Raw genomic sequence first — 14,461 nt, 5'->3', positions numbered from 1 at the left:
TCACTGCCAGCAGCTCTCGCCGCTGTCAGCCTCGACGCGGCGAAGTGGTCGAACGTCAATGAACCAATTATGAATTATGTTGAGTATCGATGATTGCGCCTGCCGCACTAGCCACTAGACCCAAAAGGTTGTGTTTGCAACAACGTAAAGGCGGCAGTGAGTGGTAAGAAAGGTGAGAAGGCTGAAGGTGCAGCGCTGAAATGCGCCAGCGGGCGTCTGAACATGCAGTTGTGCAGGGACGCAGGGTATGATCGTTTGTGATTGCACCTAGTTGTACATTAGTAAAGGGAACACTGTCCAGGACTGCATAGGACCGTCGCGTGGTGCATGTTGAAATAATGAGGATGCTGTTGTTGGTATGCATGCTACTGTGCGCCTGATTTCCAGTAGTCTGCCTGCCTAACAGCCTTTGCGGTCTTTCGTGGCGGATATCCGCTCTGACTTCAAAGATGCAATGCTGATAGGCAATCTAAATTAGTAAGTGTTGTCGCATGAAGGTCAGGCGATGCACTCACCTCTCGAGAACGTCTATGACGACACCGACATTCGTCATGAGTCCGTGTCCGGCGTCCTTGACCAAGTTAAGTTGAACATACTTGGGCATCTCCTTCACCATCCACTCTGCTCCAGCCAAACTGATCTTCTCATCGCGATCGCCATGCCATATCTTGATGGGGTGTTTGACATCAGTGTAGGAAAAGCCCCACGGCTTGGACGTGCGACCGAGGATGCACATAAGGTCTGCTGTGCCCCCCTTGGTCGACTCGGCGAGCGAAGCTTGCAGCAATGCGGTCGAAACATCACCAGCGAGAGCGGCGCTGTTGACTGAAGCTGCTGTCGTTCGAGCGCTCTCACGACTCTGGTGTGATGGCGTGCCAAGCGATGGTGTCTCTTGAGCACTGGAGAGGACGACTGGGGATACCGGCGGCATGTCGTCATTACTGCTGTTCTCCCCCAAGCTGGTCGCACCGCTCGACGCCTTCCGAGGCGCCCCGAGCATAGCAGCTCCAGGGCCGGGAATGCGCGTAACAGATGAACTGCTGGCTAGCGACAGTGAAACAGAGCGCCGACTTTCCTTCGGCGCTACCTCCGCTATGTTGCAACCCAGTGCTTCGTCGAAATAGCCTGCCTCCCCACCTTGGTCATAAGTAGGACTCGAGATCGAGCACTCGGTGCGAGGGTAAGCTCGGAGCGACCTCGAAGAACTCTTGTGAGACAGGCCACCGGGACTGTTTGATACGGCGCGCTGACCCAGCAAGCCGGCAAACATGGAAGACTTGCCTTTGCCTTTGAGCGGGCTTTTGCCGTACTCTGACTCCATCACCGGACGCTCAAGAAACTCGCGCGAGCTACTGGCGTTTCCCGCGCCAGCAGCAAATACGCCAGAAGAGGGCGTCACGTGGCCTTCAGCCGTATCGAAGCTGAGGCTGCCCGGGTGCCGCGCGCCAGAGGTGATTAATTCGTTCTCTTGGTGGTGAAGATCCGGAGTCAGCATGCCAGAACCGGCGAGGATCTCGGCTTCCGTCATTGACGGAAGCTTTCCCAGCCTCCACGCCTGCATCTTCCACTCTGCCGCTTGTGCAGTCTTGATAATACGGTCTGGAACGTACTTGAGCCAGTTATAGCTCGTCTCAACGCTCGAACTGACCCATGGAGCTAATAGATGGATGGGACCACGTATGCGGTTGGCATGCATGAGTGCTGTGGCCATCGCAAATGGCGCGCCTGCGCTATGTGCGAGGACTGAAAAGCTTCCGATGCCAAGGCGATCCGCGACTTCGGCAACCACGCTCGCCCAGTCGAGCACGCCGCGCTTGCTCGGGGGTGCCTCGTCCGTCTTGCCCAATCCCCACCTATCGACGCAGATAAGTCGCAGACCCATCGCTTGCGCCATTTCGTCGTACAGGCCAACAAGGTAGCGCACGGCACCTAGGCCAAGGTACACAAAGACTGGAAGCCCTTCGCGATCGCCGACATCCGCCAAAGAAACCGTCAGCCCTTCATGAGGCCATTTGGACAACTTCATCAAAGTGGTAAGGCGCTCCGACCGCAGATACTTGAGAACCATCAGGCTCTCCAATGCGCGTTTCTGCTCGGCGTCGTGCTTTGCCTGCATCCGCTTCGAGATGGCCAAAGCGCTGCTTTGCACACTCCGCCCAGAGGAGCTGCTGGCAGCAGATGCTGTGCGGCGGCGAATCTCGCTCTTGTTGGAGCCTGTTACGAGCTGTGTGGCGCGAGGCGAGACTTCTTGATGGACAAGCATGTCATGAGCTGCTTCGCCCAATGCAGATACCGCCAGGCGCGGAAGCTGTTGAGGCCAGGTTTGCGGTTGCCGTGGTGAAACGGGACTGGAAGGTCCTGAGCGTTGCTGTAGTTGCTGTACCACAAGAAAGGCCTGCTGATCGTGATGCTGCTGCTGCATCATCTCCCACTTTTGCTGTAAAGCCCGATACCTGTCCGCCTTGACCTTCTTCTTGGCAATCCTGTTTGCTTCCCTTATCTCCCTCTGCACCGAGTCGTCAGTGTCATACGCGCTGCTGCTCTCACTCTCTGAGTCGGACGCCAAATAGGAGCATATATCGCCTTGAGATACGCTCGCAGACATCAGGTCGGATTGCGCAGGAGGCAAGACTTGACATGCCGTCTTAGGTGGCCTGTAGTAGCTAGGTAGTTCAAACGTTGGACTTGGCGTCTTGATATGAGCACGGATGATGTCGTCAATGCTAAGGATCGGCTCGGTCATGAGTAGGTTCAAGTCTACTTTGGATTTCCCGAAAGGGGAGCTGGAGGCCGGATTCGACGCCGAGCCTGGGCTTGACAATTTGTCCAGCGGAGAGCTCGGCATGTCGGAGCCGTGCGACGTCAGCGTTAGGTCATCCAGAGATGGTGTCAAGACTTGGAACGATGGGAAAGCCGATGTGCTCGAATAAGTGGGCGCGTGAGCCGCACCAGCGACATCCGCCTCTCCAGTCGTTGCGGCGAATGAAGCAACCGCCATGCGACTCTTGCCCAGAACAGAAGAGGGAGACGCCTTCATTGCGGGGAACATGTCGTCGTGTGGGGTGACGGGGTCGCGCATGCTTGCCCGGAGCGAGAGGCTTGCGAACGTCGAACTGCTCCTCAAGGTCGGCGTCACTGAGTCGATGTCCTCCTTGTCTACCGCCACAGGCCATTTAGCATTGCTTGCGGGAAGCGGGATGGCGGGTGCTGAAGGCTTTGCTGTGCCTTTCATTCGCACTGACGTGGGTTGTTTCTGCGTGTGTCGCTTGATGATGTCGTCGATCGATGGAATCGGTTCGGTCGTCTTTATGCTCGCATATAATGCAGAGGCCGACGGCCGCCGAATTGCAGCACCAGGCGAGGCTGCCGGAGGTGACAACGCTTCTGGTGGCGGCTGTTTGACATGCGCTGAGTTGAAGCTGGCTGAGCGGCCATTGGTTCTTGACGAGGGAGAGGCTCTCCGACAGGCCTCCTCCAGACGCGGCGAGGCTTGCAGGTGAAGATCTCTCGCCAGCCTTTCCAGCCCAGTCGATTTTTGCTGTACTGATGGCCCCGCTCTTGGAAGCTGCTTTAGCGGTTCCAATTCAAGCACTCCTTCATCAAGCCGAGGGCTTCGTGGCAACCCTTTGTAGCTGCCGTGGTTTGATTCTCCAACGCTGATGCCCGCGTCTGCAGGCCACCCTTCGCCCCATGGTGGCCACTGTGAGTGCCCGGTGCAGGAATCCGTTTCAGCTGTACCCATACGAGAGCGCAGGCTGCTCGCCGAGCCACTGTGGAACAACCTTTGTTGATGAGCATACGCCGAAGGTTCTGCCGACGAGGCCAGGTGACCATGGCCGATCGAGCTATCGTGGATATGACAATTTGTACCATGCGTGCTGGAGTTCGCCACGCTCGTGTGGCGCGAGTGACTGCCCCATGGCGCTGAGCTCGGCGTGCCTGGCGTACATGGCGTATCTGGCAACTCTGGCGAGGAGGGCCAGACAAGTCCCAATCCAGCAGCCGTCTGCAAAGCTCGCCTCCCACTCTGGATGCTTACGCTTTCCGAGATGCCTCCCTCATTCGAGTCGCCGTAGGGACTGCTCCTGCCGCTTAGTAAAGACTCAGGGCTGGCAAGCAAGTCCCTGCCCATTCTGTGCCCTAGTGATGACGATGTCATATTTCCGAACATGCCTGCATGCGCCGTTGACGGCGCGCTGGGACTATTCCTCCACCTTTCCGTCCCCACAGAGTGCAACCCTTCTGAAGCGGTTTCCAACTCTGCCAGCGACCTCAATGCGGCATGTGACCGCCTCTTTGTCATGCCTAGCCTTCTGGTTCCGTAGCCACCGCTACCGGCTCCAAACCAGCCATTTTGGTCCGCTGCATCGTCGAACACATTTGGACTAGGGAAGCCCGATGGTGTTCGCATAGCAGCACGGAAGGCAGTCGCCTTGGCCTCGACGCATTCCATTAGCCCTGAGTTCTTCTTGCGCAGGCGACCCAACACGTCCTTGAGGTCCGAGCTGTCACATCCTATGCATTCCTGGGGCTCAGACTCAGCCTCGGACGTTGAGGACGCCGGCTCCTTGACAATGCGTGGCCTGCGTGTCGATGAGGTGGACGACGACAATGGGCGGCCATCATGCCCGTAAAATGAAGACGGAATCGGTCTATTACTTGGACTTGGGCTTGGGCTTGGGCTTGGGTTTGGGCTGCCGCTGCTGTTGACGGCACCGCTGCTGTTACTGCAGCTCGGAAAGCTCCGCAGCCTGGTAGAGGGGCTACCCTCAGTCCTGGCAGACGATGAAGACGAGCCTTTCAGCCGCTTGCGCTCTGGGTACGCGTCAAAGTAGGACAGCGGCGCGGCGCTCGGTTGAGAGGCAGACGGGGTCGAGCGGGGGGACGACGTACTGGATCTATTGATTTGCGCCGGGCTGAGGAGCCGAGAGCTGGTCGAATGGTTGTGACTGCTGGTGGCAGGCGGCAAAGGTGTAACTTCTGATGGCCGCCCAGGACTTACTGGTGCCACGAATGAAGGTGTGGGTGAGGATGGCAGCGTGTGGGCTAGAGGGAGCCGGTTTGCTGGAGACCGGTTTGCTGGAGAGAGATTTGCTGGAGAGAGGTTGTACGAAAGGCCGTTAAGATCGCTGTGTTGATCATAGGATATTTCCTCCGACATTCCTTTTTCTCGCATCCTTTCCCTTCCATCGCTTTCGCTGCTATTTCGACGCATATGATCTCGATCTCTGCTGTCATCCTTGCCCGGCGACTGTTGTGGGCAGGGCGGCTGTGCTGTCGATGAGTCATGTCCTGCGCGCTGCCTCGCAAGAAGCGGTAGGGAAGGCCGCTGCCGCATAGACACAGAAAGGCCATGGCGCTCGCCGGTGGAGCTTCCTGAAGCGGTCGCGGAGGTCATTGCGGCGAGCTAACAGAGCGACAACTCTACCGATATGAGGCCCGAAAATAAAATAAAAAGCTAACGCGGCGCTCAAATGTCAACGAAGGCAACCAACGGCATCGTGGAGATGCGCAGCACGACACATGGAGCTGATGATGCAGATACACATCCCAATCCGTAAGGCGCATGGAATTCAATGTCAGCCAGACTGTCCAACAGCGAGAGCAGCGGCGTGAGTCATACATACCAAAGGGTATCGTATCCTGCGCGATGTCGTTGTTGGCGCTGCACACTGTGGCAGCGCCGTACTTTCACCGTCAATGGCAGAAGAGAGGAGCAGCTGCTCTTTGCACCTGTTCGCAATGCCGACGGAGATGTCACACCTCGATAAATGCGTGCAATGTTTTGTCACGGTGGTGACAGTGCAAGTGAGATCTGGTCAAAATCATCATCTGGGTTCGCAGCTCCCAGCTGTGCGCTAGCATGAGACTGCAGGAGAGCCAAAGAATACTATCCAGATTATCACGTGACATGATTCTCAAACTCTTGCTGTGGGGTTGAGCCTCGTTTCGTGGCCAAACAATGATTAAGGACAACGCACGTGCATGCATTGAAGAGTAGGGTTCTCTGCGCACCCTATTCAGCTATTACACATTGTTCCCTGCTGCGCTAAGCCCGGATTTGCCTGTCTCCACTGGGTGCTCTACCCGCAGGCAACTGGCGCTGCAGCAGTGAGTGTGACCATGGCTCACGGGCCTCTGAAAAAGTAGGCGCATGGGCGCGCTACTTGATCTGCGCAGCACTATGCCCTCTTTTCCCTTCTCTCGTTGGTTGTGAGCGAACTCGGAGGCTCCGAGGCGAAAACCTTATTACGTATGTATGGGTATTACGCTGGGGATCCATCCCAGCAGTTGCGACTTTCTCTCATACCGATGGGGTGTTATACATTTCTGTGGTAGAAGGGAGCAATCCCAAAACATCCAGCCACAACTGCATCCATCCTGTTTCTGTACAGGGACTCCTCCGCAACCATGCACCGGTGTACGCTTCCTACTCAGATGGGCTCGGGCTGCGCTTGAGAAGCATCTTCCGCGGGGCAAACATTGGGGGCGATCCGACTCCTTCTGCTCGCACAAGTCCTGTTCTTGGCAGCGTTCGAGCTCACAACTTACACTGTCCCAGATCAGGCTTCGCCCCCAGGAGCAAAACAAGTAGAGAGCGTCGCCAACAGTAATACCGGATCCTACAGCTTCCCAAGAAGGGCTCCATCGACTGCCGCCCACTGATTCCGACAACTTTCTTGGTCGACGCCAGTTTGCTCGTCTCGATCCCCGCTTTTTGACGTGGCTGCTCCATCTATGCTTGGAAATCTTGAGTACGTGTAACCCAAGAATGGAGGCAATACATGTTCCCATCCTACTTCGATGCCAATGCTTACTCTTTCTCACAATTATGTCTACCACCCTCAACACATAGGATACAACTGAACGCAAGTCTTGCTTGATCTTATATCGACCCGAGCACGCCAAATTTTGAGGCGAGTCGACGCATCTGGGCGAGAACGGTGTCCACACGCACCGGTCCCGAGCTTACATGCTATTCCATCTCTCATTTGCAGGTAACCACCTACGTGTTCTATGCTCCTTTCACAGACGAGTACACCAGTACATCGCTTTCGTGGACCAGGCGACATATGCCAGCATCGATCATGCAAGCGCCTTGCAGACACCAACGTTTATGCATCCACAGATACAAGTCGTCTCCCTAGCTTCGTCTCAGAAGACACCCCCACCCACGCCCGCTAAGTCAATTTACGCAAGCTGTTCGAGTTCCACCGGCGAGCAGCAGCTGGATGAGAGAAGTTGATCGCAACAGGCATCCGCGGCATCCCTCAAGGCTTTCCTCCTCTTCCTGCTCAGTTGTTGAGTTTCTTCAACGTTGAATTCACCGAGACCTGGCCACTTGTGGGCCTAGCAAGCATGACTTCCCTATCCTCGATGCCGTCCGCGCCGCACGAGTACTATCCTGCGTCCGCAAGCAAACGCGCTGCCGTTGCTACTCACTTTGACGGCGCTAGCCCTCGCAATGGCCATGGCAGGTACGCGAGTGCAAGCTCCGCTATACCTAGTGTTAACAGCAGCAGTAGCAACCCACGCGGTTCAAGTGGCGAGAGAGATGACTTGGATTATCGTTCAGATAGCGCTTCATCCCTGACTTCAAAGGCGACGCCGGGTAAAGGGAACGCGGGAATGTTCAAGAAACACCACCCCAAGCTGGGCCCGTTACCCCTACACACTCCTTTCGGGCACGGCGATGGCTCTACCGGAAGCAGAGACTCTGGCCTCGGAATCGATCTCAGCGCGTCTTCGCCATCCACCCCGATTGCGGGTTGGATCCCGCCTGCGCCGCACTCAGCTTCATCACGCTTGACGGAAATGTGCGGCGAAAAGCACTATCAACTTCGTCAGCAGGCAAAGGACCCATCTGCAGATTCGCAAAGCTCGGAGAACGTGCGGCATCAGCAGCGCCAACAGCAGCAATCTGGAACACTGACACCACCACTCGCGCAGAGCCTTCGCCACGCACCACCAGCTGTGCATCATTCGCGAAGTGCTCCTGCAACCCCTTCCAGCGCGACTGAGACAGTCAAGCTAAAGTCTGTTATAGGAGCCCCTTCGTATCCGCCTTCTACCAAACAGACGCGAAACCGGCGCACGTCCCTCGCGCGCGAACTGAGCAAAGGCAGGAGGCGCAGATTCCAGCACGACACTTCTAGCAAGTCGCGACCAGGCAGTGCGCAGGGGAGCAACAATGGGTCCGAGTCGGCGCAACAGTGTCAACTTGCTGCCGCGGCCGAGGACTATGCGAGCGGGACCCAGGACCCGTGGGCTTCTGGGGATGAAGCATCCGGTGAGGCCGCGTGGTGCAATAATGCACATCGATCTGGGAGTGCCGCTGGTAGCCATCACCTTCCCTCTTCGCTCAACCTTGACACAAATCTCGGGAGTGGGAGCTCAGGAGGCGCCGCCCCGTCCTTTGGACTTCGTTTACCGACGCCCGCGCCAAAGCACAGCTCTAGCACTCAGCACAATACAGTGCAAGCTACAGGCGGGCGCATGAGCTGCAGTGGTACGGCAAGGAGCCAACGCGACCCTTTGCTCGATTCGCTCACCAGCGCGACAGCATCTTCCGTATCGTACGTCCACGAACCAGAATTCACAGCGGAGGAAAAGGGTAAGGCGCGCATCCCGCCAAATCCTATCAGCCCGCGCTCGAGCGTTCTGCCAGAAGAGCCCAGTGCTAAGCTGCCTTCGCCGACTTATGCTCAACCAAGCCAATCCTCGTACGCTTTTTCAGTTGACTCCGACGGCAGCCACCGGCTGCAAAAGCTCGAAAATGCTGTCGACAAGCCTACCCTCGCGCTTGTACAGGCACCGGCCACCGAATGTCAGACGACAGCCGACCTTTACCGTTCCCAGCCTCCGCATACACCGAAAGAGAGAGTCATCCCAATGAGCGTCCATCCCGGCAGTCCTGCCATGCGTCGCCTACCCGCCGCCTCATCCATCGACGAGCGCGAAGGTAAACTTCGGCCGCAAGGAGGGAGGCCCATGCCTGACCCAGGCTCGCACCAGCACGGGCTTCAGCTCACTAGGATGCAAATGAGCGCTACCCCATACTCGAGCGGAAGTCCCGGTGAGGGCATCGAAGAGTTCAACTTGCTCGACCATCCATCGAATGCACACGCCGAGGCCGAATGCCCTCCCAGCAGCGGCGCTGGACGCCTGAACGCGAGCTCGAATACACCGAAGCGAAAAGGCAGCATCAATGCCGAAGCCCTTGCAGCGCTCGGGACCGCTCACAGGCCACGGGAGCAGGGGTTCGACGCTTACCCCAGACACTTAACTGATGACGTGCAGCCCTCTGCGAACGCGCGAGCTGAAAGTATCCAGACGTCGGTGGAGAGAAGTACTGCTGGCGGCGCCAGTGCCCCCATCTTCCGCACCGTTCGCAAAGGCGATGGAAAAAGTTCTGAGCCGCCCGCGCCGTCCACATCGACGGAAGCAAAAAAGGAGGGCCAAAGGCATCATAGTCGTACCAGCTCGATCGGCAGCTTAGGTCGTCTCTTTGGCGTCGGCAAAAAGAAGCGCTCCGATTCACACCCAGTCAGCCAATCTCCCAAGACCCTCTCGCCTGCGCAGGGATTGAGACAGCTATGTGACTTGGCCGGAGATTCGCAACCTCTTATCACTGAAGATGCCACGTGGCCCCATGCTTCTGCTGGAGCTGTCCAAGCGCAGGTACCAGCAATTTCCCGGGAGCAACTGCCGAAATTGGACGCTCCGGCTGCCAGGCCGGCTCAGTCCTTATCACACCTGGTGTTTCCGTCGACCAAGGGCGTGAGTTTTTGTTTTCTGTTTACATGAGACATGAACAGGACTATCGGCTGACTCTGTAGACGCCTTCCTACAGCTGGCTACTATGCCAAGTCCCGAGCAAGAGATCCTTGCGGAAAGTGCCCAGGTGCCACCAGCTCGTGGCCTGATGAAACGGCGAAGGCAAGACTCGAGCCTAAATTTGAGTACGCGACTCAGCTCGATCTTCTATGTCGGCAGCAAGGTACAGAGTCCAACTAGCCTTGTTGCTCCTTATTCAGCGGAGTCTATCGATCGAGTGGATCATCAGGTTCGAGCAGAATCAGGAAGCGCAACAGTCAAGCGCTCCATCTCCAGTCGCGTTCGTGCTCTGTCCTCCGAACTGCTAGGCAAAGGCCACACGCGGCACGCTTCCACCGCACTCGACATGCGGCCACCGCTGAGAGAGGCCGCAAATGCTCCGACGGTGCCGATCAAGTCTCCACCTTCGTCATCGAGGTTTGCGCGTGATCCTAGCATCGATGAATACCGCAGCGAGCAGGGTCACAATGTCTTTTCCACCTGTGTCTGGGAAGGCCGCAACAATATGGAGCTTGAGAGCACTTTGCGGCGTACGCGGTCGGCCGGTGCCATGCATGCGCGCTGGGCAGCTGCGAGGCGTTCGATTGGAGGCTCTTCGCGTCAACAAACTACCTCGACAATGTCCCCTGATCACCCCCAGCCTCCGACGCCCCCTAGCAAAGTGTCAATCAGGAGAACGCTGGCTTCGAAGATCCCGCCGGTTCCACCTGCGCCTAGCACGCCCGAGATCGAGAGTTGGCGAGTCTATCCGAGGGGTGTTAGCCGATTAGACGAGATTGAGAATAGGCCGGAAGAAGGTGCAATTCCATCGCCTCAGCTAGACACACGCTCTAAATCATCCCATTCTTCTCCAGCAGCGGTGCCGCGCTCACCGTTTGCTTTCGACGATTCCTCAGAGACGTGTGATAAGTACCGCTCTCCTGCAGCAGGAAGCAGCCAGATCTCTCTGCACTCGCCCGAGCAACCTCTACCTGTGTCACTCACTTTGCCAGACACGCCTTTGTTTGACAGACTCAGTGCACGTCGCATGTTGCGCGACGCCGGACTGGCGAGCCGCTCCAGTTCGTCCGAAACGGAAACGTCGAAGAAGAGCTCCACGGCTCCTTCCTCTCCGAACAGGTGCACTTCGTTTGGCTTAGGCCTGATGCCTGGCTCGCCTGCTATCACCTCGGCAACATGGGACGGACCCCTAGTCACGATCACTAGTCTCACGAGTGGAATGGCACCATTTGCACATTCTCCGTCTGCTCACGCGGCTCAAAGCCCCCCCTCGTCAGCCAATACCGCTGTCAACCCGAGCTTTGAGGTGGTGCATGGCGGCAAGTGCATCGCAACACTGGACAGGGCCCCAGAAGAATCAAAGGGCGCCGAGCAAAGAGGCTCGTTCATCAGCTCCGGCGACGACGATACGCCACTGCTAGGCTACAGTAAACTTGTCGTCAATACCGCAGATGAGCGCGACGAAGAAGAGGAGACGAGGTTCTTTTTCCGTAGCCCAAATGCCAGTCAACAAGCCAGGCGAGGCCAGCTGGAAGGGATGGCAGCCTCCAATCCGTTGGCAGGGCGGTACCGATCCAACTCACCGACGTCGATAGAGGCGCATCGTGCTGAAAGCAGTTTAAGCCATCCAAGCCGTGTGTCCACTCAGCAACCAGCTGGTAACAGCAGTGAAAGCCCTTCGTACAGCACTTTGCTGCAAGAACCACACGTTGGCTCGACTGAGGATGCGGTCAACCCTCATGCGCAGCTTCCCAAGCACTCCACGGTGCGAACGTCAGTGATCACGGTGAACAGCTTCCGAAGCCTGAACACTCCTCTTAGCGATGGAGGGACATGGGCGACGGGAAACGATGCACTGTCCGCCTTGGACGCTGAGGTGTCGCAGGCTCGACGCGTCAAGGTCGACCATGTGGATAAAGGCGCTATCAAGCAGTGGGCGAGCTCCGCGGCGATGTCTCAAGTCAAACTGTCTGCGTTTCTGGACCCACAGCACCAGCAACAACAACAACAGCAACGGAAAACGACTCATGCGCCATCAACGGACCACTTCCAGCTGCCTATCAGTCTAGCTGCCAAGCTGCAGCCGTTCCCTGACGTGCTCACCGTCATGCGGCAGAGAACAAGAGTCGTTTCGGATCCAGCGCGCCCGGAGCTGGTCGATCTTGGGAAGATCGCGGCAAAGCGTCAGCGACGCTCCGTTAGCCAGCCAATAATCTCCAACAGCAGCGCTAGCGGCGGCGCGAGGCTGAATGTGCATAAGGGTCCGGATGCGGGTGCGCGCACCAGCGCTTATCTGGCGCATTGCAAGGCGCGGAGCAAGGGAAGTGTGGCGCCCAGAGGCAACCAGACGAGAGATCGGCGGCCTGTCTCTCAAATTGCGCAGGGGATGGCAACGGGCAGCTGGCTGGAAAAGCCGCTCAGCAGTCTGCATGAGGGCTTGTCAACTGCAGCACAGACCCTGGAAGTGGGTGACGGCGGCGGAGCGCCTCTCAGCGCTACGGTGCGCTCTGTTCGCAGTCACACGCAAGGAAACCAGAGCGCTGACGGACGCAGACACGGACATCATCCGCGACATGAGGCGACGACGCAGCGCTATCGCACGCTGGAGCAGCGGCCACTGCCGTTCCGGACCGCGGACGAGGCGGTGCGCGCGTTGCAGCGCGAGGAGCAGGAGCGCGAATGGCAGGAGCAGGAGCGCGAGCGGCGGCGGCAAGAGGCGCACGCAGAGCGACATGCGGCGAAGAAAAAGCGCGACCCGCTGCTTGCTGCGAGGCTTGCGCTCGTCGGGCTCGAGTCACCCGCAGCATCGTCGGCGATACTGGGCAGCGCCCCGGTCAGCGCGGTGCACTCACAGTTTGCGCAGGTACTGACGCCGACTGCGACAGCGACGCCGCCGTCGAGTGCCGGTGTGGCAGGCTTGGCGCACGGGTCGCTAACCCTGCCGGCGAGCACGGACCGCCAGGGCTTCCTGACTCCGTCCGGGGTGGGGGAGACGGCGGGTAACGCGGGCGATGGCAGGCGGTACGAGTCACTCATCTTTGGCGGATCGTACTACTCTGCCAGTGCGTTTGCCACGCCGGAGAGCGAGCCCGTGGCGCTGCCTCGGGCGGACGATGCGGGCGCCGCAGCGTCCCGACTCCCCGAGAGCCCGAAAGCTGGCACAGGCACGTTCAGATATGGGCCGTCGAATATGCATGTGCACGCCAACGCGGGCAGCACAGCCGTGACGGAGGGCAGCATCATGGGCTTCGGCATGGCCCTCAGCAGCAGTGGCGACGTCGCGACGGACAAGGACGGAGCGGGTGGCTTTGGCGGCCCTTCGACGCGCGCTTCGCCGCTCCTTACTAACATACCTGGTGCGTTCTTTCAACGGGAGCAGCAGCAGTCGCTCAGGCTGCTTGTTGCGCGCCCACTGCCGCCACCGATGACGAAGACGGCAGCAGCAGCAATGCCCGCACGAGCAGCGTTGGGCCGCTCGTCAGAGAACGGGAGCCCCAGCAGCGCGGACACGACTCCGTCGAGCGCGGCAGGAGGCGGCGAGTGGCCCGTCCCACCCGGCCGGGCACTTCGGCCGCAGGTGCAGCTGAGCCAGGACGGGACGGTGCTGGCGCGCGCGCGGATGGCGAGCCGCGACGGGACCGGATTCGACGAGGGTGGATGCGGAGACGAAGAGCTGGACGGTGGAGGCGACGGCGCCTATGGTGCGGGCGTGCGGCGCCGGGACAGCTGGACCGACGGCGTGCCGAGCGCTGCGGCGCTGATGATGTTGCAGCGCGCGCGGGGCGCGGAGCAGCAGAATGCGTCGTCCTCTACCACCACCAGCGGCTCCAGTCTGTCACCCTGTCACGCACGGACTTTTCCCAGCAGCAGTGTCGTGACGCTCGTGCGCCGGCAGACGCAGCAGGGCGATAGTGGCGAGAAGCACCGATCGATGCGAGCAAGCCTGGTCGGCGACGACTACCACGCCACATTCCCCCACCATGATGCAGAGGCGCCGTGATTGGATGGCAGATGGGCGAGCCGGGCGTGTATGTACGTATAGATGTTCCGTCCATCTGTGCAGGCCGGACGTGCTTGCGCGATGCCCTTGAGCATTACACTGCCATCAACATGGGCATCCGCACCAGCGAGCGACGACGCATGAGCGCGCCACACACCCCCACGGTTAATGGTGGAGAAAGGGACTCCCCATGTTCTGCCGCCCCTTTCTCCTTGGGGTTATATATACCTCTTACCTAGACACCCATCGGGCACAAACTATGTAGTCGGTCTCCTCGGCCTTGAATCGATTCTATTCTGTTTGATGACATTCCATGCTCTCCACTTTTACTATGGATCACTCGCTCTAGTGAGTTCTGGCAGGCAGCCCCTGGCTCCTTCCCGCTTCATCTCCCCCATCTCATCGCCTCCAAGCCAGGGCAAAGAAAGAGGAGCGAGAGCGTAGCGTAGCGTGTGGCTCGACTGTTTCGTACGCTTTCACGAAGCGCGAAACGATGGAGAGAGTGGGACACGCGGATTGTGATTGTGTCGACAGTTGGCTTCTGCTGGTGGCACACCTCGCTAGTTACATGCTATATATAGCATGAGGAAATACACGTGCATCTTTCCTTTAACCCCATCGCCC

The 14,461-nt window shown here is 58.4% G+C and overlaps 3 protein-coding genes across 3 annotated transcripts; 2 read left to right on the top strand and 1 right to left on the bottom strand.

Moving 5' to 3' along the window:
- Positions 1–3: 3 nt before the first annotated feature.
- K437DRAFT_296903 (alpha/beta-hydrolase) lies at positions 4–5,778 on the bottom strand. Its single transcript, XM_013384427.1, has 3 exons — positions 5,628–5,778; positions 516–5,529; positions 4–457 (listed from the first exon to the last, which is right to left on the bottom strand). Exons 2-3 carry the CDS (start codon positions 5,396–5,398, stop codon positions 400–402), a joined length of 4,941 nt encoding a protein of 1,646 aa, XP_013239881.1. The 5' UTR covers positions 5,399–5,529; positions 5,628–5,778; the 3' UTR covers positions 4–399.
- A 1,494-nt stretch (positions 5,779–7,272) lies between these two features.
- K437DRAFT_67628 (uncharacterized protein) lies at positions 7,273–13,921 on the top strand. Its single transcript, XM_013384426.1, has 2 exons — positions 7,273–9,780; positions 9,854–13,921. Exons 1-2 carry the CDS (start codon positions 7,360–7,362, stop codon positions 13,835–13,837), a joined length of 6,405 nt encoding a protein of 2,134 aa, XP_013239880.1. The 5' UTR covers positions 7,273–7,359; the 3' UTR covers positions 13,838–13,921.
- On the top strand, positions 13,922–14,461 carry K437DRAFT_67617 (uncharacterized protein). Its single transcript, XM_013384425.1, has one exon. The coding sequence runs from the start codon at positions 14,006–14,008 to the stop codon at positions 14,279–14,281; it is 276 nt and encodes a 91-aa protein (XP_013239879.1). The 5' UTR covers positions 13,922–14,005; the 3' UTR covers positions 14,282–14,461.

This window comes from Tilletiaria anomala (genome assembly GCF_000711695.1).
Source record: "Tilletiaria anomala UBC 951 chromosome Unknown K437scaffold_192, whole genome shotgun sequence".
NCBI classification, from domain to species: Eukaryota; Fungi; Basidiomycota; class Exobasidiomycetes; order Georgefischeriales; family Tilletiariaceae; genus Tilletiaria; species Tilletiaria anomala.
Note: the sequence above shows the minus strand (reverse complement) of the source record. Positions and strands in the feature narration are given on the sequence as shown.